General features: G+C 41.7%; 1 protein-coding gene across 9 annotated transcripts in view; it reads left to right on the forward strand.

Moving 5' to 3' along the window:
• ESRRG (estrogen related receptor gamma) overlaps positions 1-27609 on the forward strand; it is a 1204337-nt gene that overhangs the window by 1069085 nt on the left and 107643 nt on the right. For 7 of the 9 annotated variants that reach the window (XM_029593195.1, XM_029593193.1, XM_029593192.1 and 4 more), the window contains 2 exons: positions 16889-16999; positions 24616-24798. In XM_029593195.1, coding sequence (XP_029449055.1) covers positions 16889-16999; positions 24616-24798 — 294 coding nt within the window. The remainder of the gene's footprint in view (positions 1-16888; positions 17000-24615; positions 24799-27609) is intronic. The other 2 variants (XM_029593197.1, XM_029593199.1) reach the window with 1 other exon arrangement.

Consider the following 27609-nt stretch of genomic DNA (forward strand, 5'->3'; position numbering starts at 1 on the left):
CAATCTTTTATTTGTCTTTTTTTGTGAGCAGTCAGCACGCCACTTTCTTTAGAAAGCATGAAAGAATCAAACTGCTCATTTGGAAAAAAAAAAAAAAGGTAATGACAGGAAGGATGAGGGGCTATGTATCCACAGCACTAAGAAGTATTTTGAGAGCCACAAAATTGCCATCTGCTATCCAGATTACTGATCAGATCATTTTTACAGCATGCCATTTATTTTTGTGCAATGATATATTTTGATCCAATGGCTATTTGGTGGTAAAAATGTAGCATCTTGAAACCTGAGAAACATTTACTGTAGTGCTTGCCTCTGTCCCAGCTCTGAGCTTTCTTTCTCATGTGCTCTCCATTCCTTGGCTCCACGGGGCTGTGAGAATGCAGCATGGCAGTACCCTCCTGTCTGAAAGCATCAACCCAATTTGCAGATTCTGCGGGGCGTGTGCCTTGGGGGTGGGGGGAAGGGGAATTCTCTCTCTCTCTCTCTCTCGCTTTCTCTCTCTCTAAATGCCAGATAAAAATTTCCATTATGAGTTAAATAATTGCCCCAGAGAGAGGGAAGAGCTAGGATCACAAAACCTCCAGCTGTCACAGTGTGCGCCTGGCTGTGCTCATCGGAAACTGCAATGAGTCACTGCTGGCCCTTTTTTTTTTTTTCCACTTTGCAATAGGGGCACTGTAAAATATGGTAGAGAGATTGCTTTATGCATGGGACATAGAGAAGGATACGCTGAAAAATGAGGGCATTTGCAGCAGGATAGAACAGCATTGGGAAAATATTAAATTGGACCAAAGGATATCATTGGCTGGAATAAAATGATTAAATATTACGCTTCAGACAGTAGGTTGCACTGCGCTGAACTTGCCCACTACACTGTAACCAAAAGCTGGTGCCTCAAGTAATAGAACCATTAAAGTTTGTCCAATTACAACATAAAATATGGGGCCTTTTTTTCACTCCCTGAACCAACTAAATTAATCTTTCAGAACATAATTACTTAAGGTTGTTGAGTGCTGTATGATTTGAGGCCGAATATGTTCCTTTCCAGTGGGTTTTTATTAAATAAAACCAGGATAGAAAGATATTTGATGACCGTTTTCAATTATCTGAGATTTTTTAAAAATAAAACAGACTTCACAGAACCAAAAGTTTTTAAAACCAGTATAGAAATTAGTGTGAATAAAAATACACGGGCATATATTACTATTTTAGAAATACAAGTGCCTGTTGGGAGTTCATATATTAAGTGATGTATGCCATAGGTATAGATTAGTAAATTACTTTTGAAAACTGTCTTGTCAAGCAAGACATCCTAATCCCAGTTTTGTCAGGCAGGAGATGTGAGCTCCTTTCCTTGTGCTGCCAGGCAGGAGATGTGAGCTTGTTTCCTATTACTGCCAGGCAGGAGATGTGAACTCCTTTCCTATTACTGCCAGGCAGGAGATGTGAGCTCCTTTCCTATTATTGCCAGGCAGGAGATGTGAGCTCCTTTCCTATTACTGCCAGGCAGAAGACGTGAGCTCCTTTCCTATTATTGCCAGGCAGGAGACGTGAGCTCCTTTCCTTGTGCTGCCAGGCAGGAGATGTGAGCTCCTTTCCTATTACTGCCAGGCAGGAGATGTGAACTTTCCTTGTGCTGCCAGGCAGGAGATGTGAGCTCCTTTCTTATTACTGCCAGACAGGAGATGTGAGCTCCTTTCCTATTACTGCCAGGCAGGAGATGTGAGCTCCTTTCCTTGTGCTGCCAGGCAGGAGATGTGAGCTCCTTTCCTATTACTGCCAGGCAGGAGACGTGAGCTCCTTTCCTTGTGCTGCCAGGCAGGAGACGTTAGCTCCTTTCCTTGTGCTGCCAGGCAGGAGATGTGAGCTCCTTTCTTATTACTGCCAGGCAGGAGATGTGAGCTCCTATCCTTGTGCTGCCAGGCAGGAGATGTGAGCTCCTTTCTTATTACTGCCAGGCAGGAGACGTGAGCTCCTTTCCTATTACTGCCAGGGTGGAGATGTGAGCTCCTTTCCTTGTGCTGCCAGGTAGGAGATGTGAGCTCCTTTCCTTGTGCTGCCAGGCAGGAGACGTGAGCTCCTTTCCTATTACTGCCAGGCAGGAGACGTGAGCTCCTTTCCTATTATTGCCAGGCAGGAGACGTGAGCTCCTTTCCTTGTGCTGCCAGGCAGGAGATGTGAGCTCGTTTCCTATTACTGCCAGGAGGAGATGTGAGCTCCTTTCCTTGTGCTGCCAGGCAGGAGACGTGAACTCCTATTACTGCCAGGCAGGAGACGTGAACTCCTATTACTGCCAGGGTGGAGATGTGAGCTCCTTTCCTTGTGCTGCCAGGCAGGAGACGTGAACTCCTATTACTGCCAGGGTGGAGATGTGAGCTCCTTTCCTTGTGCTGCCAGGCAGGAGACGCGAGCTCCTTTCCTTGTGCTGCCAGGCAGGAGATGTGAGCTCCTTTCCTTGTGCTGCCAGGCAGGAGACGTGAACTCCTATTACTGCCAGGCAGGAGACGTGAGCTCCTTTCCTTGTGCTGCCAGGCAGGAGATGTGAGCTCCTTTCCTATTACTGCCAGGAGGAGATGTGAGCTCCTTTCCTTGTGCTGCCAGGCAGGAGATGTGAGCTCCTTTCCTATTACTGCCAGGCAGGAGACGTGAGCTCCTTTCCTTGTGCTGCCAGGCAGGAGATGTGAGCTCCTTTCCTATTACTGCCAGGCAGGAGATGTGAACTTTCCTTGTGCTGCCAGGCAGGAGATGTGAGCTCCTTTCCTATTACTGCCAGGCAGGAGACGTGAGCTCCTTTCCTTGTGCTGCCAGGCAGGAGATGTGAGCTCCTTTCCTATTACTGCCAGGCAGGAGATGTGAGCTCCTTTCCTTGTGCTGCCAGGCAGGAGATGTGAGCTCCTTTCCTTGTGCTGCCAGGCAGGAGATGTTAGCTCCTTTCCTATTACTGCCAGGCAGGAGATGTGAGCTCCTTTCCTTGTGCTGCCAGGCAGGAGATGTGAGCTCCTTTCCTTGTGCTGCCAGGCAGGAGATGTTAGCTCCTTTCCTATTACTGCCAGGCAGGAGACGTGAGCTCCTTTCTTATTACTGCCAGGCAAGAGACGTGAGCTCCTTTCCTTGTGCTGCCAGGCAGGAGACGTGAACTCCTATTACTGCCATGCAGGAGATGTGAGCTCCTTTCCTTGTGCTGCCAGGCAGGAGATGTGAGCTCCTTTCCTATTATTGCCAGGCAGGAGATGTGAGCTCCTTTCCTATTACTGCCAGGCAGGAGATTGGGTCTTCTCTCAGGCTGAGCGTGGTGCTGAGAGTAATACAGAGAGTCAGATTCAAGGATTGGACAAAATTTCCACAATTTCTCTTCACATATCTTTTAACATACTCAAGATCATTTTTTTTGTGTAGGCCAAATTTATGGTTGTTTGGAAATGTGTACTATTTTAAAACTGCCTTAATGCAGAGTGCTTTTACAGGAGGATTCTGGTTTGAGGCTTATATATGACACAAATAGAAAATTCATTGTGCATGCAAAATAATCACAATTTTGTAGATTTTTTTTTTTTCATAAATCTGTCAACGTTTTAGTTCTCCTCCCCCCCCCTCCCTTTCCAAAAAACAAAATATCCTTTTCTGATTTAAATTTTCAGGAGGAAGTTACAGATTTTCACCTGGAGCTGAAAAGTACCAGCACTGTAATAGTTCTGCATTAGCAGCAAAATTAAGATGGGCAGAAATCTCAGGGTCTTCCTGAAACCAGGCAGATTTCAGCCTGCTTTAGGCTTACAGCTATTTCCCCCGATTTGCGGGGAGAAATATGTTTAATTTTCCCCCAGCAGGAATCTGAGCAGATTCACTGCAGATTCATTCAGCTCCCATAAACCAGGAGAATCTGCTTGAAATTTTGGGTGCTGATTTGCTGATTCTTGGAATTCACTTCACACTTTTAAAAATTAAATTAGCAATTCCATAAATTAATTTGACAAGCCTGCAAACTTCTTTTCAGTTTGTCAAATTCATTTGCAACTTGTTTTAAAACGTTTTCACGTCTTTGCAGCTAAAGAGCAGTAGAATGTTCTAACTTTTAGTAGCACAATAACTGACAGCAGATAAAGAGCAAAATGGCCCATCCAATCTGCCTAGTAGAGGTTTGTCTGCTTTGGGTAGATGCACATATAAATTCCTATATGCAGCCCAACATCAGCTTTACCCTTCCACCGCCGCCCTCCGTATCTGTCTCAAGCATGCCCATAATCTGTTTCAGTGCTGCCTCCCACCACCATCACCACCTTTCTAGTAGGCCATTTCAGGCTTTTGTATCTTCAGTTTTGCTTCTTATAAAGCCAATAATGAAGCCAGATACCCAGCTCCCTACTATATCTTCTTATCGAGCTTTGTAATAATCCCCTAGATGACCAAGTTAACGAGACTTGTAAAAAAAAAAAAAAAAAAAAAAATTGGCCTTCTCATGCTCATTGAGGTTCCCCAGTCTTCTTGGAAGCCCAATGCTGTTGTACCACTGCTGTTTAGGATTAAAAGTACTGCTCAGTGTAAGTTACTCTGGTGCATCATTACCACCCTTTTGTTCTTTGGTAGATAACATTTATAACCCTCTGTTGTACTTGCAGATAAAATGGTACAGTAGTGGTACAGTATTCTGATCATTAACCATTTCAGATGTTTACAGGGAAAATATTGAAACACTGCTTCTGCTGGTTTTCACTTGGACTTGTTCATTTAAAATGCGCCCTGACAAATAACATGGGAAATGCGATACAAAACGGCAGGCAGTGGTCGCTCGGCCCCTAAGGATAGCTGAGGCAGGTACTGGGCCTAGTTTGGCACCCAGTGGCCATCTAAAGGAAAGCACTGGAAAAAGGTCCAGAGAAAGTTGTTTCCTGCTTTCTGAGCCACAAGGAGTTGCTTCAGTATTTGAACCTTTATGTCTCAAGGAATTATAAAGAATATAGCAAGAACTGGATAGGAAGAAGTGAAAGAGTAAAATAAATAGAAAATAGATAATTTCCTTCTTTGTGTAACCCTAACCAGTGGACACTACTGCGCAATAACATATGTCACTGTACAGAGCTTTTTTTTACCTGTCTTCAAGAAAGAAAGTCATTTATAGATTAGTATTCAGCCCTTCTGCTCTCTTGCAAGTTTCATCTCCTTCCAGTAAGATGGATACACATCATAATTAGGTTACATCAGTCCTACAGTAATCTAAATTTGTTTGCAATATATGGAATAAAACTTGGGCGCAGGGAAAGCTAGGGGCAAGTAGAGTAAAAAGAGTTGAAAATTTCACAGTGAAGGTCAAGGTGATACATGTAATCTTTTCTAAGATGGAGATTCTTTTTCTGAATGTCAGGCGTCATCTTAAACATGCCACTCCTTTTCCTCTACAAGTAGCTGGTCATTCTGGGCTGCAAAGGCAGGTCGATATTTGGGTCTGTTGGGTCTCATGGGCCATTTTTTGAATGCCACGTTAATAAGTCACCAACTATCAGATTATCGCTAGAGAGATATTGCTAAACTGCATACTGTTCTTTTTTTTTTTTCCAGCAAGGATACTGAGGTCTTGATTCATGCTATCAATACTTCACAGTCGGATTACTGCTAGGCACTTTATTTCAGTCTCCCCATATCTCTTGCGAATCATTTGCAAATGGCCCAGAACTTAGCAGGCCAGCTTCTTAACTATTACTATTGTCACCAACGTATCTCTCCAATTTTTTATGAGCTTCACTGGTTGCCAGCATGATCCAGAAGTATCACATACTGCATTGCACGGTATCTTACTTATGACCTTCAAGGTTTGCCTCAGCCATTGCTTAATCTATTGTATTTATTATTTCTTCCCTCCTTCAGCCCTGTTTTTCCAGGACAGTGCTTGGATGTCAGAACACATTTCTGTTTCTTTCCCTGTTATCTTGGACCAGTGGTTGTTACCTAGTGAAGTTTTTCTATTGATGCGTGAGCTCCCTGCAAAGGTCTATGGAGCCTATTGTCAAAATATTCCACCCCCTCCCCATGCCTCAATTCTCCAGAAAGAGGAGAAGACATCTTCTTTTGAAGATAAAGCCCTACAAGTATCATGCATTTAATATCATACCAAAATACTCAGAAATTTATTGAAAAGTGTATTCTGTGATATCTTTTATGTTAATATTGCTCTGCAAAGGATCTATAATTTTAATTGAAGAATGACACTCAAGAAGCATTTCAGATGCTAGTGAACACTTGTCAGCTTATTCCAGGTCACCTGTATATAATTCCTATAGTTTTCACTTCTTTCAAAAGACATTTTAGGAACAGTATATACACCTTTAGTGATAAGTTCCAGACTGGAGATTTTAATGTTAAGACAAGACGAACATGTCAGGGTTGATCAAGGTCAGATGTCTAAAGTAGTTGCAATACTATCCTATAAGCATTATTAATACAGAGAAAAGAATTGGGCATTTCAGTATTTTCTTAACATCTGCATTTTCTGTCTTTGATTTTTGCCTACTTTTTGAAGGGAGGAAGGCTAATGCAATCACCCTGTTTGTATGTGTGTGTGTATGTCTGTCTGTCCCCCACTGATAGCTTTCCCATTTGCAGTCCTATCAAAACTAAATTTTTGGAGCTGCTTGGATGGGGGGGGGGGGGCAAGAGGAGTCTAACATGGGATTTGTTTTCTGGATTTACATATTCTCCAAAGATATGCATGCAGTTTTCATCCTCTCATAACTTATTTGCTTTACAACTATTCTATATCCTCATCTCCTTGTATATAATTTAGTCTCTGCTAAACTATCTTTATTTCCTCTGATCCCAGTTCAATAGTCCTTGTTAATTGTAAATGCTTTCTTCGACACATTATTTCTGTTTTGATGTATTTATTGCACCCCTGTTTATTTGTAAACCAGCATGATGTGATCGTTTCATGAATGCCGGTATATAAAAACCTTAAATAAATAAATAAATAAATAAAATAAATAAATAAATAAAATAAATATCCAATCCACAATACATTTTTATGAGATGTTGGGAGTCTATGAGGATCGTGACAGGGTATTTTTGGGGGAATCCACATAATGCCACAAATGCACACGCATAATTACTCCACATAATAACATTCTTGTTTTCCATCCAATTCACACTAAATTTTCAGACCATGTCAGGGAGGACATGAGGATTCTGATTGGATATATATTTTTTGATTCACACATTCCATGAATATGCACATGTAATTACACCACGTAATAATTTTGAAGTCCATATTTCAAAAACTGCTGAGCGGATAAGTTACTCAGGTAACTTTATCCAAATATTCAGTGGTAGTCGGGTAACTTTAGACTTGCTCTTTACTCAGTCAGACTTATCCAGGTAACTTTGTCTGGGCTGTGATTCATTCAACACTACTGGACAAAGTGATACCATGCCCCCAGGAACGCCCCCAGTGCCACCTCTCTTTACCTGCGTAAATTTTGTTTGGACAAAGATTTGCATGAACAAAATTTAGCCAGGGAACGGAGGAAGCATTTCAGACCTCAGAGGTTTTTCTGGTTAACTCCAAATATTAGCAGGACAGTCCCTCTCAATGTTGACCTCTTTCTCATTTTGCATCTGATCCACATCAAATTTTCTGGACATGTCAGGGATCCATGAGGTGTATTGTTAAGGGGATCCACATATTCCATCACTATGTGCATGCAAATATGATACCAAATAACTTTTTTGTTCTCCCAGCTGATCCACACCAATTTTCAAGACATGTCAAGGGATTCACAACGATCATGTCAGAGGTATATATGGGGGATCCACGTATCCCATGAATGCCTGCAGTCATACCTCCTAATAAATTCAAGGTTTTGCATCCAATCCACATCAAATTTTCAGCAGATGTGAAGGCTTTATGATAATCATGATGAGCGAATTTTTTTGAGTGATATATTTATTCCATGAATATGTATGTGCACTTATGCCACCTAATAACTTCTTGGTTTTGCATCTGATTCACACCAAATTTTCAACAGACTTCAGGGAGTCTACAGGGATCATGAAAAGGGTATTTTTTTGGAGAATGCATGTATTCTGCAATTAGGTGTGCTCAATTATGCTAACATTTTGGTTTTCCATCCAATCCATACCAGAATTTCAGGTTTTTTTTTTTGGGGGGGGGGGGGGGTGGAGGGCAGGTGGGGACAAGAGGATTCAGATTCACATACATGTGCATATGCAACTGCACACAGATTCCAGAAAGTCGGCTTCATTTGTTAGTATTATTTCAGAAGACAATGCTGACCACTTAGCAATGCAGATTCCTGATTTGCTCCAGCCAGCTTTGGGAAACACACATGTGACTCCATTTAATGTAGTGGCGCCTTTGCAGATTTCTCACTATTGGCTACAGAAGATTGGTTAGCATTATAATTAAGAAGATAAGCATGCTCAGTTTTGGGGGCTAGACCATCTTAAGAACATTGAAAGACTGGAAGCTGTTCAGAGAAAGGCTATCATAGAAACATGATGGTAGAAAAAGACCATATGGCCCATCCATCCAATATAACTAGCCTTACAATTTCCATCACTGACTCAGAGATCCCCCTATATTTATTCCATGCTTTCTTGAATTCAGATACCGTTTTTACCTCCACGGGGAGGCCATTCCATCCATCCGGTACTCTTTCTATAAAGAAATATTTCCTGAGATTACTCCCGAGTCTGCCCCCTTTTACCCTCCTCCCATGAGCCCTCATTGTAGAGCCTCCTTAATGCTGAAAGAGGGATATTTAAATGTCTCGCTCCTATCTCCCCATCTCGCTTTTTTACCAGGTTATACATGTTAGATGTTTGTCTATCCCCTTATGCTTTAGAACAAAGACCACTGACCATTTTAGTAGCCACCCTCTAGACCTACTCCAACCAGTTTATATCCTTTTGATGGTGCAGTCTCCAAGACTGTACACAGTATTCCAAGTGAGGTCTCACCAGGGACCTATACAGGGGAAATATCACCTCCCTTTTTCTGCTGACCACTCTTCTCCCTATGTAGCCAAGCATCTTTCCAGCTTTTACCATTGCTATATCCACCTATCGAAATGGTTCAAAGCCTGCAACACAAACCCTATACAGAGAGGCTTATAGAACTGAAAAGATACTTGCTGGAGGAAAGAAAGGGGAGATTTGACAGAAACATTCAAATATTTAGCAGACTTCAATATGAGAAAAAAATATTAAAGTACAAGGGAGGAAGGCGGCTCAGAGGAAATGTAAGGAACTATTTCTTTGCTGAGAGGGTGGTAGATGTTGGAATAACATATCAGCAGAGGTGATGGAAACAAAAACTGTGACAAGATTTACATACGAGTGGGACTGATGTAGAAGGTGGTAGTAAGAATAGGGTGGAGACGTTTGGTAAAAGAAATGGGTCTGGGTGCTGATTTAGGTTCTGAAACTTGTATAGTCATCTATCCAGATCAGTAGAGAATCAAATAATGGAGACGACAAAACTGACTTGGATAAGATGCAGGTGGACAAGCTTGTGCAGTTGACCACTGGGAGATATCTTTAGCTATAGCCCCATAGGCAGGGAACAACCATGCTGACTGGGTGGGCCAGTTGGTCCTTACCTTTTGACATCTAGAGTGTTACTATGTATATTATTGTGTTAGTATGTAATATTCTGTGACATTTCAAGGATTTTCTACTCTTCTTTTTATGTATTGCTGCACCTTGTCCTTTACTTATCATCCAAGAGACCTAGTACTGTAAACACTGCGATAGTTAAAGTTGGTACTCCATTGTCCCATGTACCAGATATAAGCCTTTTCACTTAAGCTGCACTTCCTATGCAATTAAAATAACTTGAACATGAGCCAGGATCTGTTGTATCTAATTGAATAAGTCGTGCTGCACTAGTGGATTCCATAGTTACAGTTGGAGGTCCTGAGCCAAAGATGAGGGTTCCTAAAAGAAGGTAAGTGCAACTATCACAGCAGAGCTTGATATTCAGGGCTCTATCACTTTTAACAAATTGAATTAAAAAACATATGTGCAGAATGTGTTTACATCATTAACATTCAGCATAAATGCAAGGCATAGGCATGCAAACCCTGGTAGCCAGAGGCAAGACAGGAAACCCGTGTTGTCCTCTGAAAGAGGGCTTCTTTTACTTGCTCTGAGCAGTTGATCCAGGTGGGTGCAACACCTTGATTATGAGCTGCAGAGAAGAGTCTGGATTTCCTCCTTTACAATTTTCTGTTTCTGCAGGGCCACCTCTCAAGCAGGAATTAAAAGGTTCTAGGTTTCTCAGTGTCAGCTTATAGTTGACTGTTTTAAAAATAATGAGATATTGGGTGCTGTAGAGCTCAGGGCTGCCTTGCCAAATGCATTTATTTCCATTCACCTTTTGTCAGAAGCATAGACAGAAGACATTCAATTAACAAGTGTCACCTGTTGCAAACGACCTAATTTATATTGCTCTGCACCAGATTAAGGCATGGTGCAGAGCATGGGTTATAGCATGAAACAACAATTCCTTACATGAAACAATTCCTTCAGTGCACATTTGACTCAAAAATCATTCTCAGGAGTCAAGTATTTCTTTCCATATTTTATTTTTTTTGGCAAGGCACTGCAACTGTAAAAGGTAATACATAGCACAGTTCACTAAAGGGCTGTAGATTTCCGAGTGATTCTGCAGAGATTCTGCAGCTTTTCGACTATCTGGGTTGAAATTTGAAAAAGTCATGAGTTTCTCATGATATATAGTGCCAGTTTCTTAATTCTGCTGATAGTCATGGGATAGTCAAAAAACTCCTCATGACTTCAGTGGCAAAATTTGTGAATGCTGTGGAATTGTAATGACTATTTATTTATTTATTTTTAATTTTTATATACCGACATTCTTACATCCGATGTAAATCATACCGGTTTACATTAAACAGAATAGCAGGAAATAAATTTCCATAGTCTAATACAATGAACATTTCTAATTAAAATTGTTAACAAGCGAAAAGAAAAGGTAAAGACTAGTATGACTAGTACTAGGTTCCACAGATTGCTGCCAGTTTAAAGGGCTAGCATTATACAATTTGTTCTATAGCAGTGTTTCCCAATCAGTGTGCCGCAACCCTCTAAGTGCCCTGGCTGAAGTACAGGTGTGCTGCGGCTGCAGTCACTTTCTGTTTCCCTGCTGGACTGCAGAATGTCCTCCTGCCAGCAGGGGGTGCTGGGGAGTAGCACTCAGCAGCAGCTGCTCCTGCTTCCCCTCTGCTGGGCTCTCCTGTGCAACAGAAACTGCACGGGGCTCTGTGGCTTGTGAGACCTGCTGGCCCCCTGCAGTTCAGGTTGCAGAGGGAGACTGGCAAAGGAGAAAGAAGCAGCCCTTGGTAAGTTTTCTCCCAGACTTTTGCTGTTCAGGGATTGGAGCTGGAGTGGGGAAAGGGACCGATGAATGTGCCATAGTGTGTTTGGGGAGAGGGAAAGGAAAGTGATGATGCCAGGAGATGGGGGACACGGAAGTTGATGATGGCAGGTGTTAGAGGGTGGAGGGGGAGGGAGAGGGAGAGGAAAGATGATGATGATGATGCTGCCAGGGAGTGAGGCTGAGGGCAAGTGAACCCAGTGTGTGGAGGAAACAGAAGATTGATGATGATGTCAGTGGGGAAGAGGAGTGAAGATGATGATGCTACATGACGAGGGAGAAGGAAGATTATGATGATGCCAGTAAGTAGGGAGAGGGCAAGTGATGCCAGGTTTGAAGGGAAAGAGAACAGGTGATTGACATGGGGAGTGGAGGGAGAGAGAAGAGAAATTGATGATGCCAGGGAAGTAAGGGAGAGGAGTGGAGGAAAAGTGAAGGAGATGATACCCAGGGGATGGAGGGAGCGGGGTGAAGGCAGAGGAAAAGTGATGATGATGCCAAGGGGTGAGGGAGAGAGATGAATGTAGAGGGAAGGACATGATGTCAGGGGAAGCTGATGATGGGGGTTGAAGGGAGAGGGAAGGTGATGATGATGAAGCAAGGGGGTGGGGAAGAGGTGGTGGAAGTTGATGATGTCAGGGGATGGAGGGAAAGGGAAGATGATGATGATGCCAAGGAGTGAGGCAGCGGGAAGGAGATGATGCCAGGGGGTGAGGAGAAGAGGGAAAGGGAAGATGATGATGATGGGGGGGAAGGGAGAGAGAAGGTGATGATGATGTGAGGGGCTGGGGAATAAGTGGTGATGATGCCTGGGGTAGGGGAAAAGGATAAAGGGAGAGGGAAGGTGATTATAATGCCAGGGGATGGAGGGAGAGGGAAAGTAATGATGCTGGAGGTGAGGAGGAGGGAGAGAGAAGATGATGATGATGCCAGGGGGGTGGGGGAGAGTGGTATAAGGAAAGGGAAGGTAGTGATAATGCTGATGTCAGGGGTGAGGAGGTGGAGAGAGAAGCTGATTATGCCAGGGGGTGCAGGAGAGTGGTGGTAGGAGAGGGAAGGTGATGATGATGGTAGAGGGAAGTTGATGCCAGGGAGTGGGGTAGAAGGAAAGAGAAGATGATGATGATGATGATGTCAGGGTGAGGAAGTGGAAAGAGAAGGTGATGTTGATGCCAGGGAGTGAGGGAGAGGGAAGGTGGTGATAATGCTAGGGAAGGGGAAGAGATGGTGGGAGAAGGAAGGTGGTGATGATGATGATAATGATGATGCCAGGGGGTGGGTGAAAGGGAAGGGAAGAAGATGATGATGCCAAGGGACAGGCTTTATTATGATGCTGGGGAAAGAGGGAAGGGAGAAGATGATGTCAAGGTAGGGGGACAGAGAAGAAAAAGTGATGATGGGGAAGTGGTGTACCACAACGAAGTGACCCCTATGCCAGATGTGCCACAAAACAAAAAACATTGGGAACCACTGTTCTATAGAGATAAATTGAACATTTTTTTTCACATTTTGTGATATCAGTGTGTATTTTTTTTCCACTCATCAACACAACATACTCCATACCTTTCAAGTCAAAAATATTTATTGGGGAGCAAAATATATACGATAAGTATCCAAAAATACAAAACTGAAATCAACTGGATAAGTCCCCTCCCAATCAATCTCTAGGACCCAAGTTACAGACATTCTGCATGCCCTGATCCACACCCTACTCCTTGGCAAGCCTCGCCTCCCGCCCATCCCACACACAAGCTGAAGGCTTTGTCACCCTGCATCCTCTTCCAACGTGTGATATTAGGAGCTTAGTAGCCTCAACAATCTAGGGGCATTAATAAACCAATTTCATCCTTAAGTGCTCTCCCGTACTCCAAGCCCAGCTGCTTTTACCTCTTCCAATGAGGTCTAAGAACGATTCGGGCAGGATCAAGCAGGGCTTCCTCTTGTACTGCTCCTGGTTTCTTTGAAAATGGTATTGGCCGAACTCTTGCACCACTTTGCTTCCAAGGATGTATTTCAAGTTTTGTGTTATTAGCAGCATTACCACATGTAAATACATTAACATGGTGCACACATTTAAATGAAAACATTGGCATTAATGTTGCATATTAGTAGCTTAATTTAAATGTTAACGCATTAATACTCATTAACGGGTTATCTGCGCATTAGGAAAACATGTAGATGATGCGTTAACGCACACTAAGCAGCAATGCAAACATTTTAATGGACATTAAGGTCCACTTTAACGTTAGCACTATGTCATAAATAAGCCCCTCAAATATAACCGGTGGTAGGGTTTTTTCCTGCTGGACAATGGAATTATGAAGCTTTTGGACAGAAAATGATAGTCGTCTGGAGACGTTATCCTGCTGGAAAAGGGAAAATAGAGTTAATTTACAAAACAGGACAGGAAATCTCACAGGAGATCAGCTTTGTGACCAATCAGTCCTACAATGGCCTTTATATACAGGGCATAGGAGCAGCGAGGATTACTATCCAGTGTCTGTTCCAAATGCACTTCAAGGGGAAAGGGTTTGAACTGAAAAATTTTCTCTCCAGCTTCTCTTGGTTTTATATTAGAAAGTGTTTTTATGTACATTATTTTTCTCTGAATATTCACTTGTTTTATCCAAGCAGTAGCAGGTATTTCTCAGAAAGTGAAGGCATTCATTTTGCCTCTTAAGGCCTCAAAACATCCCGAGATGACCTCTAGATATCGTACAACCAGACCCTTTCCCAGGCTATTCATAGACCTTTTTCTAAAGGAATGTAAATAATTCAGACTGCCCGCATTGGAACAAGGATCGGCACACACTTTTTACCCGCGAACTTTGCACCAACGTCGAAAGAGAAATTACACGTGTGCTTTTGCTCCAACACTTGCAGTTGGGTACAAAGTATCTTTGCAGGAAAAGTATGCTTGGAGATTTGGAAAATGCCCAACTACAGGCGTATGTTTCCTTCCCCCTGCCTAAACACGCCTCAGGGAGCACCTCCTCTCAGCAACTTGTTCCACATCCCATGAAAACTTCAGCCACATTGAGGGGAGAGCACGTTTCAGAAAATTGTTTAACATGGATAAAATGTTTTTTACCCCTGTTAATTAATCTCTTTGGAAATTGTTCTCCCCATGATTTGAGCTGTACATATCGTTCCTGATTCATTAAGTTTTTTTCCCCCCTTTGGCAGAGAAGTCTTAGTGAACCAGGCCCATAAAGAATAAGGCTGACCACATCTAGTAGTTGCGAATAAAGTTGTAGATTCCTGGGAAACATCTATGGGCATCCCCGATAAACTTTGTCATGTCATATAGAGCTGCCCACAGATTCCTTTACCATTTTAGTAGGGCAATTGAGGGGTAGGGTTCTTCAGTTCAGCGATCTTTGAAGGTTATCCAGCACTTCGTCTGGCCCTCTTCGGTTTTTAAAGCCCTGTACATACATGTCTTCTGCAGATGGTAAACTGTATGTCAACAGACTGACATCAACAGATATCTTCAAGATATTAATGGAATAAGAAACACAAGGATGATTATTAGCTGTTCTGTTTTACACACTAAATAATGTGTTTAATAGTGCAGACCGAAACCTCTGAAGACTTCCCCTCGCTAATTATTAATTCAGATGTTGAACAGGAGGGATTTATCTGAGTCATGGCTTTTAGCTTGTTTGATGGGTTAGGATCAATTTCCTTTTTTTTTTAAAATAAAAATACCTAATGGGAATGCTTTCTGCATACTGGTTTCACCTGACTTTGGAATATATGGCCAAGTGATTTAGGATGATTTCAGACTGGTACGGTAGCTTCAAAGCTCTGCTCATTCAGTAAATGCCCGGTCCAATACACAGGGCCGACCTTAAGGGAGCTGTGGGATCTGGGAAATTCCGCATTCAGCTGGAGCAGATCCCTCCTCTCCCACCCAAATTAACGACTGAAAAGCAGAGTGAATTCCTTTGACATATTGGTGGGGGGAATGTACCTCCTTGCCCAACAGTGATATCTCTGCTGTGTGAGAGCCACTGTTGCTGCTGGCCCGACCAGACATCGGGAACAGGGCATAACAGTGCAAGGCCCCCAGAATTACTGGACCAGGGGAGGTCACCCTAATTCATCCCCCCAAAAGATGACCTTCCAGTAAAGCATAAGACTTTATCATTTGTGTAGAGCAGACCTTTCTATTGCTCATTTTTGCATCTCACTGGTTACGGTAAGTAGTTTTAGGGCCTCATTCATCAAGGACTTGTCCATAGCGGGCAAGAAAAAGCTTGATGAATCAGGCTCTTAATGTCCAAGTAGATATCAAATATCAAAGTAAAATAAGGGAAATGAAGCATAACAAGGGGGTCCTTATATACTTTCCAGGATTTGTAATTGCTTGTATATATTTTTTCTGCATATTTGTTTGATGTACTGACCATTTTATCACCCCCATACTGAGAGAATAAAGGATTTACCTGGATATTCAGCAGGCCAGACCTGGCTAAGGGTTCTAAGGAATCTACTTGGCTAAAGCTGAAAATCTATTTAAGCAGATTACATCATTCAACTCACATAAACCCAGATTTTATCCACATTGTTCCCTTCTAAGCCATGAAAATTGTCCCCAAAATTCTTACAGGACTTGATTCACCCCCAATCCTTTTGAAGAGCAACTATTGAGAAATAGCTGGCATCTTGCAGACCTGCAGCTGTTGTAAAAGAAGATATTCATTAAATACTTGTCAAAAAGGAAAGATATTCAGAGCGTGCAGGAGGAAGAGCCAGTACAGACTGTCCGATAATGCCCTCCACTCCACCCACAGGCCTACTCACCATCACTGATTTATCCAAATGCAATTTGCATCTTCCCTTCATTTCTAGCAGCCCGCGGACCTGAAAACATTTACCCTGCTTGAGGCTGGCATACGTCTGGGTCTTCAGGTCCACATTTTGGCCGTGTTTAAAATGTAATAATGCTTGGGCAGAAGCAGCAGGATAGTTATCTCAAATAATCCCTTTTCTTCTCTGCACCGGTTGTAATTTTGTAGAATCGAGATTGAGATGGGAAGTGGGAGGCTGCAGTACCTTGCTCCTGAATGGGTTTGGTTTGACTCCCTTGGACGTCAGCTCCCAGCAGCCTCAGTTTTTTTATTCTTTTCTCTGATAATGCAGCCCTGTCTCCTGGGGTTTTCTTTCCAATGTTCTCTATGACTCTAATTGGCTTTATTGTCCCTGCCTCTAGTCTGACTGTTTGGAACTCACTTCATCTGACATACCTACATACAAATGAACACAGATGGTCTTGAAATCATAATCCTTGTTTATGAACATATGTGAAATGGTGAGCTGTTGCTAAGCGGTGTCTTAAGATGGGAAGACGGAAGTGAGAGAAACCCGCACAAAATTTCACTCCTTCCTCAGTTGCCCGGTGGAATACTGACTCCTGTTAAATGTGTTCTTTTTAAAGGCATGTCACAAATCTCTCTCTCTCTCCACTTGCTGTTCCAGGGGTCCGTCTAGACAGAGTACGCGGAGGTCGTCAAAAATACAAGCGCAGAATAGATGCGGAGAACAGCCCCTACCTGAACCCCCTGCTTGTTCAGCCTGCCAAAAAGCCATGTAAGTGTATCAGATATATCTGCTTTCTGTGCACTGTGCACTGAGAGATGGCGAGCTCCGCTCGAATCCATACATTTAACTAATTAGAAAAATGTAATTACTAAAACAAATGCTTGTGTTTCATGCAAAAAGTGAAATAAAGAGGCCTGCTGTTTAAGGGATGAATAGTTGGGCATGATTTACTGAGTGTAAATAATACAGTTTTGGGTTTTTTGTTATTTTCTGAGGTACATAAAATGGTTAGAAGCGCAATCATTAGTTCATTGGAGCTTCTAGTTTCAGCTTTCACAAGAAAGCGATTTTTGCAGTTTTTGCTAACTAAATGAGTTTGACTACTCATCCTCCCTACGAGATTGCATTAGGAGCCTCATTAATTTAAAGCTATGGAAAGCTAACATACCAGCTAGTGACTGCAGCTCTGGATTACAAGACTAAACTGCAGCAAATAATAAAGAAATACAAGTTAACGCAAAAAAATGTCTGTGCGTTCTAGTGAACTGACAGGGCAATCACACCACAGTGTGCAAACAGCAAGCAAATTTCAAGACATTTCGGAGGAAATTAGTAAGTCTTTTATAAACTATATCATGCCAGCTTGTAAATATTCACAAAGGATGTGTTTCATCCTTTTTGAGATAGGAAGAACTTGGGGTGAGTTAGGGCTGGGAAGAGAAGAGGCTGCTCCATATAACTTCATCAGCCCTTGGCAGCAGAGCAGTCAGTATAATATGGAAAAAATACTGTTGCATTGGACTCTGCTTTTCTCCATGAGATCAGTGCAGTAGCCCATCTTGGGATGGGAGGGGGGCATTCATTCTTTCTCACATCCTAAACTGACTCTTCAAATGCACGTCTGCTGGAGGACTCTGATAAGGAGCACTTAGTGTGGCCTTTTTAATTTTTTATTTTTTTTTTTTACTTTGACTCTTGCTTCCTGTACATTCTGCTACCTCCTAAGATTACAAGCATATTGAGCTGACTAATAAGAAAGCACAGCTGGCCCAAAGCTTTCTCCTGCCTCTGAACAGGGATAGCAATATCAGCGCAAAGTGGGCAAATGTTGCCGTTAGGGATGAAGCGGTAAATGTCTGCAATGTCACTTCTGCCAGTGACCATACCTGACTGGGCAGAAAAGTCTTCCTTCCTTAACAAAGCTGGGATCATTATTGAGCAGAGCATACATATATGAGCATATGGAACACCTTTGCAGCACATAAACAGACTTTAAGCCGTAAGCAAAAGGGCATTTTTAGCTATGTCAAAGGAAAAGCAACCAGTTTTACGTAGAATTAAGGCCTAAGTGAACATATGGCTTAGTTTTCTTTTGCCTTTCCAAAAAAGCATTATGCTGATTATACCTTCAATTGTCCAACCTGGCATCCTCTACTCAGCCTGCATAAGCTGTTCCATCATTCTGTAAATACATTTCAGGGCTGCATTAAACAGACTTTGTGCATTATAATAAAAACTTTGTGATCATACTATAAAATGCAATAAACGTTAATGCTTAATTTCATTAGTGGTTTAATCTGACTGGACTCAATCAGGCTCAGATCGCCCTCTTTTCATTTATTTTGTCCTTGAGTTTGGCTGTCTTACTGTGTAAAGAAATTTAGGTTAATGGCTATTTGCCGAAATAAAAACAGTTCTGTGCTGAAACTTGACATTATTGTATAAGATGTGTGCTACATCACACTTCCTTTAGGATTCAGCACAATCGTGGTGCTTGGAGAGTTTTCTAGAAATTATAAGGCAATACACCCATTCTCAATCAGAAAAGACATATTTTTCAAGTATTTCTGCGTCCAGTTTTGCAAATTTGGAAGAACTCCTCCCAGTTATTGGTGCTACACAAATATGCCTGCCTTAAATCTGACTATCAGTTTAAGAATAAACTAGCTATTTTTGCCAGTTATACTTTTTCTCTTCTGGGGGTTTTCTTTTTAACAAAACTACTAAACACTCGGCCACATCCAGTCAAAAATAATGCTATTCACGTGCCTGCTAGTTTTCTCTATTTGCTACAAATAAATAAAAATTTCTTCTAGAAGATCTTTGGAAGTTTGATGAGTGATGTGGACAGATCCGGTGGATCCCTGAATACGCTGTAAGGCGATAATATAACGGCACCAAGTTCATTCAGCCCCATTTGTTTCCGATAACCACACACACATTACAAATCATTACTCATTACCTGTGTTAATTTCCCTCAATCAATCCAATTAGTATGTTTTGTGCAACAAACATTTATAAAAGTTAATTTTCAGATCCTGTCAGGTAGACGTCAGGGAACAGCGAAATTGGTCTCTTTTAGGAAGTAGCTGGTGAGAGATTTCCTGGGCCCTGACTGATTGTATGTGTGTAACAAAGATACAGCAATGAAAATTGGGTTCTATTGATTCTAATTAGGGAAACGTTAAATAAGATTTGCCTAGGTGCACTGCAGGCCTGTATTTGTCAATAGGCACACTAGGCATGTGCCTAGGATAGCAAACATTGGGGGCAGCAGGTGGGTTGAAGATTTGCTGCCTTCGGCTATGCTGAGTCTAGCTCACAGTGTTGCCAAATTTTAAACAATGTTAGTAGCCCAAACTAAGACCAATTATAGCCCAAGTAACCCGGGGAAAGGGGGGTGGGGGGAGGGGGGCTCAAGCCCAAAAGTAGCCCAATCTTCAAAATACAGAATAAAAGTTAATATTAATGGTATTTTCACTCAATATTTTATTTCCGGTGTATTAAACCATACAAACTTGTGGTGTATTTACAGTAAAGTAGCATATGTAAATAAACAGATGGATATATAAAAGTACATCAAGCAATAATCAAATCGAATATTTGTAATTAAAAAAATCTTTAGGAAGGGTAATTTTCAAAGCCATGTCTCTGTATGAAACAATTGTTAACTTGCAGAAATGGGCTTTTACAGCATTCCCTGTCCAATATATAAGTAATGTCCATGCATAGTGCCTGTATATGCATCCCTTTACCCCCTTTGGGGACAATGCAATAAAGTGCGCCCAGTCTAGCATACAGGTTTACACGTGGTTGGACACTTGTTTTGGACACGCTAGACTAGCACCCGATGCAATAAGAAGATTAGAGAGTTCCAAAATGCGCGCCCAAACAAATACATGGCCGATAGCGCCCATCACATGCAAATTCTGTGTAGACAAGTCTATTAGTTGTTACTCCCTGATGCAGGAAATCGCTGGGTGTCCAACACACAGTTTTTAATGTGGCAAAATTTAATGGAGTAAAGTCAAGCTGTGAGCCAAGGGCACATGAGAAATTTTAAAAATACTGTCCTCTGTGGTTCTTCCTACTTAGTATCGTTGTGACACTTAAATTTACTGCTTGTGGTGTTGAAAAATAAATAAATATTGGCTTGATTAAAAAAAAAAAATTCTTATGGCTGCACAATTTAGAAACTCATAGCAAGGGATGCTTAGCTATGGGGTATCTTCGGCAACCTCAGCAAAATCACAAAGAAGTCGACCTGAAGAAGCGGGATAAAAACAGACACTCATATTGAGCGCCCATTGCAATTGTGAACACCCAATGCATTTGAGCGCTAGGGAGACACAATTCTCCCCTAGCGCGCCCTTTTTTTTACTCAGCCCCTCACTTAAACACTCCATCGGGTGCCCAGGGGATGTGGCAGCGAGTGCTCAGTACGAGCGCCCGTTTTCAGCATGCATCTTATTGCATCAGCCCTGAAAGTGCAGGCATTCCTGGGAATGAAGTTGGGGACACTGGCAGATGTAATTGTTTGCTAGTCATTTTGAAAGGATCATTTTCAAAGGGAAGGTAGGCATGTGCTTTCTTTTCTTTTTTTTTTTTTTTTTAATTGGGGTAAACACTAGAAGATTACCTCAATGCTCTATCCATGCAATTTTCACTGTTTGTTTATTTTTATCCACACGTGATCGGGTTGCCTTTTATAAGGTACTTTCAATTCCTTTCGCATTTACTATTTTCCTTTTTTTGTGTGTGTGTTTTTAGTATGCCTTTAAAAGTTAAAAAGAGTTGAACCAAAACAAAAATGGAGTAAAGTTTGCGGGAAATTGACGTAATTTCTGCAGGCAGTTACAAAATTATCCCCAAAGTATTCACAAAAATGTGTACTTGCCTAGCGTGTAGACTCAAGACCAGTGGGTTTATGCTTCCCTGCCAGCAGATGGAGAACGGAGCATGTTGACGTCACAGTATATATAACCCTGCAGTGACATCAGGCTCCCAGTATTCTCCTGTCTCCAGCAGATGGTGGACATGCATCTCCCTATGAGGATTGCTTTGAACTTGTTGAAAGGCGAAATTAGAAATTCTAAATTCAGGAAACAAAAAGCTCCGCTGTCCTGCGGTGATACCTAAGAACATGCCATACTGGGTCAGACCAAGGGTCCATCAAGCCCAGCATCCTGTTTCCAACAGTGGCCAATCCAGGCCATAAGAACCTGGCAACTACCCAAAAACTAAGTCTATTCCATGCTACTGATGCAATTAATAACAGTGGCTATTCCCTAAGTAAACTTGATTAATAGCCGTTAATGGACTTCTCCAAGAACTTATCCAAACCTTTTTTGAACCCAGCTACACTAACTGCACTAACCACATCCTCTGGCAACAAATTCCAGAGCTTTATTGTGCATTGAGTAAAAAAGAATTTTCTCCGATTAGTCTTAAATGTGCTACTTGCTAACTTCATGGAATGCCCCCTAGTCCTTCTATTATTCGAAAGTGTAAATAACAGAGTCACATCTACTCGTTCAAGACCTCTCATGATCTTAAAGACCTCTATCATATCCCCCCTCGGCCGTCTCTTCTCCAAGCTGAACTGCCCTAACCTCTTCAGCCTTTCCTCACAGGGGAGCTGTTCCATCCCCTTTATCATTTTGGTTGCCCTTCTCTCTACCTTCTCCATTGCAACTATATTTTTTTTTTGAGATGCGGTGACCAGAATTGTACACAGTATAAAAAGAAAATAAATTATACAGACAGAAGGAAAACTAGAAAACTATTTTTTTAATGTAAAATAAAAGATGGAAATATTTCTCAGTGTTAAGAATTTTCAATTTATTTCCACAGAATCTATCCCTGAGCAGCTGCAGGAAACCGGGGGACTGTGCCTTAGACCTTACAGGGAAGATAATGTTTTGGGAGGGGGGGGGGGCGGGAGGTGACAGCACCCACAGTACCTGGGGCTGGCAGAATCCTGACCCTGTCACTGGCACGTTGCTGACGGTGACTGCATTTCCTCAGTGATGCGGCTTTCTGCGCACCGGCAAACCCCTCCTCTCGCTTCCGCCAAAGCACCGTTACTTGTAGAATCCTAGGACGTTAGACCAACATGAAAAGCTGTTGTAGTGCATGAGCTTTTGAGACCATGCAGACCCAATGTCCACTGCAAGGCGGAAGGAAGGAGTTACGTTTTTGTATCTAGCGAGTGCTGCTTTTTGTAGAGGTATGGGTAAAGATTAGGAGTGAGGATGCAGATCTCTCAGACTTTTTGCTCTTGTTTTTCTCTAGTGCAAATACTGTGCCAGATTTAACAAGGCACATATCTAGGTATTTTGCAGGTTGGTTCAAAACTGGAGCAATGTTTGCACAAAATGAGCAGCTCTTCCCCTCCCCTCCAGAAGATGTAGCTCTTCCATCCCTTGCTGGCTACGTCCTGCAGTTTCCTCCTGCTCAGCTGGAACCAGGGCTGGGGTCTGGCCCACTGAGCCTTCATTTGCAGTTAACCCGCCGTTCGCACCCCTCCATTTTAATCTTCTGAATCTAGTTCTCTGCCAAAGATAAAAGCTGAAAGGAAAATGCTTGGGGGTTCTTGGTTAACCTGCAAGACACAAACATTTGCAATTAAAGAGAATCACCGATATCTCCGCTTTCTTTACATATTTGGGAAAAGCTGACACTCTGCCCATTTGCTTGGATCCTTGAGCTTTTCCTCAGCAATGTATTTATTTATTTACAAGAATTTATAGTTCACACTATTACCAGACAATCTGTTCAAGAAAATCTGTCATGTCACAATAAAAAAAAAAACATTCTGAAGTTTCCCTTACTCTGAGCATCTATTTAATTTTTAGTTAGCTATATGTACATACTATGTATGTTTTTTTTAACCTGCAATTCATTTTGTTCTATTGTGAAAAGGCGGAATAGAAACACTTGTAAATAGATGAATAAGTACTGCATTAGCTTGGATATTAAGGCTCTGTAAAACATTATCATTATAGAGCACAGAAGGAAGGCACATTGTAGACACATTAGAGAGCACAGAAGGAAGACATGAAAACATGATATAAAGGAATTATCCAAGAAACCAGCATAAACTGTTGCCCCACTTCAAAGGGTTATGCAAACTTGGCTGTTGCAACAAACAAGCTATTTCTTTTTTTTATTATTTATTTAAAAATCTTATATTCTGCAAATCCTAAAGTGTTCAGCATGGGAGATTTTCAGTTTTCTGAGAATCGGCAGAGAAGAGAAGTTCCTCCAGACACATCTCTCATATTATTATTCATATTTGCATAAGGCCAATAGACTAAACAAGAGTGCCCAAAGGGGTGCAGAATGCCAGCAATCTGCACTGCTTGTGAGGCTTCAGCCCAGACTACCATGGCAAGCCGCCATGACGCCCTGTGCATCAGCTTTGCGGACTGCAAGTGGTTGTGCAGTAGTATGAGTAGCTGACATTGTATACCCATGGACATTCATCCACCCAGGTTTTAAGGATATCCTAATGAATATGCATGAGGTAGATCTACATGTATGCTGCTTCAACTACATGAACATATATCTCATGAATATTCATTAGGGATATCCAGAAAACCCAAGTGTATTGGTGTCCACCAAGACTGGAGGTCGTCTACCCCTCTGCAGTAGGAGACCTCAGATGGTTGTGCTTAGACAGAGCCATGCATTCAGCAAAATACAGTTTTTACAATACAGGATTCCTGACAAAAGGTAATAAAAGAGGCTCCTCTCCCCAAGAGTTTCCTGTTTCACATGAAGCAGATTCAAATTCTCACCATTTCTGTTGAGCATTTAGAAAGCTATTTAAATCCAGAAATCTTCGTCAGATTTCCACTTCAGGCAAAGTCTCCAAGTACATAGAAATAATAAAAATACCCACGCCATGAGCAGGGCTTGGTATTACAGGGTTAACAGGAAGCCTGAGTACTAAAATTATACAGGACCATTCAGAAATGGGGGCGCTGTTGAAGACCTGGATGCAGATATTTGTACCAGAGAGTTTTCTTGTTTGTGCTGGTATGTTACAAATAACGATCTCATTTATTGAGGATTTTTACTATAGGTGCGTAAGAGGAAAACCCTGAGGAAAACTGATAGTGTTCAAAATCAAATGAAAAAGAAAATAAAGGGCATTTCTTTATTAATTTAGAAAGTAAAATATTTATAATTGCATTTCTTCTTTCAGTAACCCAACATGATTTTATGGTGAAAAAAATTGCTTTCCAGTTCATCTGTCTACAGTACATGTTCTCAGTTTGTGATTAAGTTATAGAGGTTCAATTTAAAATACTTTTACATGATGTAAAGTTGATTCCTACAAATTTGGAAATGGAAAGGTACTACTATTGATCTTGCAGTGCTCTGGTCTATTCTTTCAGATAACAAGATTGTCTCCCATTTGCTGGTGGCTGAACCAGAGAAGATCTATGCCATGCCGGACCCCACTATTCCAGACAGTGACATCAAAGCTCTTACCACACTCTGTGACCTGGCCGATAGAGAGTTGGTGGTCATTATTGGATGGGCCAAGCATATTCCAGGTACATAAAATAATGCTAAGGTGGAAGGAAGGCTGTCCACATGCTGACAGGTATAGAGAAATGAGACGTGCATTCCTGATTCCTGTAAGTGCTTTATGTTCTGAAATTAGACCTTTGAATAATGTATGTATAATATACAGAGTAAATGATAGCACATTCTTACCACAGGCTTAATTATTAGTGACACATTCTGAAAGAAACTGTAGACTTCAAAAGATTTTCGAGTAAAGGAAAGATCAAAAAGGCATCACAGCATGAAGTGCCCCTTTCAACAAATGCAGCAGTTGGAAGTTATTATTGGGCAGCCAGTTACTGCTCAATATCATGTTTAATAAAAGCCAGTGTCCGGTAGTGTCACACTTTCATGACAGGAGTTTGATGTTGTAAAGTGCCTCACTAACTAATCAGCTATGGAATCAATTGCCAAGCAACCAGTTAATCAAACTGCCAGGCAGCCCTTGTAAGCCCCAGTTTTGTTTATCTTCAGGCTGCTGAAAAAAGCTTCCAGTCCCCCCTTCTCTTTATTTCCTCCCCATCACACAGGAACCAGGTACACACAGGGAACTGAGGCTGGGGGAGCTGCTCAGTCTGAGGCGAGAATTGAGGTTGGGGGGGGTGTGTTGCCGTCAACCCATTCATTAAGCACAAGGAGGGGATGGGGGAGAAAGTTGAGAGGAAGGACTATGAATTGAGCAGACACAATACAGACAAACACAGGATGCAAAGAATGCTGTTGGAAATGTGTGTACTCCATGGCGTACACCTTTCCATTCTTAAAGAGGGCGTGGACCGCGTGCATAGAACACTGAAATATTTCAGCTCTCAAATTCTGTCATTTATGACGGACATTCTTATATTATAAAATCAGCTGAAAAGTGATATGACAGCTAAAAGCTTTGCAGTGTCGGGGCAGCAGTGTAAATCAGAGCCTCATTCTGAAGCACATTGGGCATCAACTTCCTGTTTTTCCTCCAGTCTTATCCGATGAGCGCTAAAGAGAAACAGGAAGCCTGTGATTTTGCAGACCTGTTCTAGTCTTTTAAAAACATATATTTTCAGATTATATAATGTGCAGCACAATGATAGCTTAGAAAATGGCTTCCAACTACAGTGTTTATTGAAAGGAGCAGGTCCAAATGATTTTCTTTCTTTAGGTATCTCAGTAAAGCGAGAGTTGTGTGTTGCTACTAGACAATACACCTAGCCCTTGCATAACAGATACGTGTATATAGATGTCAATTGTCAAAAAGAAAAACAACCAAAAATGCCCAGTGCTTTGCTTAAGCCCAAATATTTTAAGGCTCCTAAATATAAGTGGGTATTCAGTCCATATTTAGGTACTGAAGTTTTCAACTGAAAATGTCCTAAATTTAAGAACCTAAAATTCAGTTCACTAAATGTAAGGTTTAGGTGCTTATTGCTGAAAATCAGTGCTGAAAGCAAACATTTTCTCCCTCACCCTAATTCTGCCTCGTTAGCCATCCACTCTTTAGGTGCATTTTACTCCTTAAGACAGGGTCTGAAAGGAGTTTTTACTCCGGCTGGGGATCTGAAAGAAAATGGAAACCTGCTACATGTTGCGGTAATAATTCCTCTCTTACTGGCATTGCTGTGTGAGCCATGTGATTCTCTGTACCTTTAGAAGCACAAAGTGTTAGTCATATCTTTAACAATTAAAGAACATCTTTTCATTGGTTTGTTCAAAAGGACATGTTTTCTTGTTATTTCCGTACGAAGTTCAGTGTAGGAGTATGCTATATTAAAAGTGTTGACTATTTCTTGCTTAAGTATAAAAAAGTACCTTGTTCTGCGAGAAGAGAAAAGCAATCAAATAGATCTGAGATACCTAGAGCATATCCTTTCTACTTAAAACCCATCTCTAAGTATTATGGACTCTGTGGCATTCTTTTTTTTTTTTTGCTAACAGCTAGACTACAAATCCCAGAATACTTTGGGTGGAGTGTTTTCTAATCCATGAATCCATGACTGCCTCAAAGCGTCCCTGGTAAAGTGGAGTCATTTCACAGCTCTGGACTGTACACAGAGGGTTGCCAGCTGGCTCATTGTCTTAAGAAAACAGGTTAATCCAGTCCCGCTTTTACCCCAATGCATGCAGGGATTTTGAGTTCTGATTTTCCTAGGCAAGCAAACGGAAAGTCAGAATAACAAGTTTTTGCATGTGATAAGATAAAACTAGGTCTGGTTCAACCTGTTCCTTATGGCAGGGAGCCAGTTGGAAGCCCTAAGACCCAGTTGTAGAAAGCCAGCAGATTCCAAAATTTACCCTGAAACTATCTGAATGCACTTTCCAACAAGAAGGAACAGGTGCCACTAAAACTGCAGTAAGATGACTCCAAAGTAGAAAGCATATTTTTAATCTTGTATTTTGCTACTGTTCTCAAACAGTGCTTCTGTACTGCAAAGCAGCAGCAGTATTGCAACGCGGAGGAAACGCCTTAACATATCCAAAACATTCATTGCTGCATGATAATAAAACTCAGGCAGTGGGCCCTATGTGACAGGAAAAAGAATATAGTAAAAGGGCTCGGGAATGATGAGCAAATGGGTTTCTGGTACCGCTAGCTTATTCCTCTCTCCTTAAACTAGTTTGTCTTTGTGCTTTGAATGCCACAATAACTTCTTTAATCAAATTGATAGGAGCCTCTTTCCCAGCGCCAAGTGAATCCAATTTATTGGTCATGATACGCCAGCTATGTTGCTAACAGTCGTAACGAACTGTCAGGCAATATCGCACTGAAGCTAATTTGAAGTCATTAGGTGTGCGGCGTGCAGGCAACAATTTGTTACAGT

Source organism: Rhinatrema bivittatum, chromosome 3 (genome assembly GCF_901001135.1).
Source record: "Rhinatrema bivittatum chromosome 3, aRhiBiv1.1, whole genome shotgun sequence".
NCBI classification, from domain to species: domain Eukaryota; kingdom Metazoa; phylum Chordata; class Amphibia; order Gymnophiona; family Rhinatrematidae; genus Rhinatrema; species Rhinatrema bivittatum.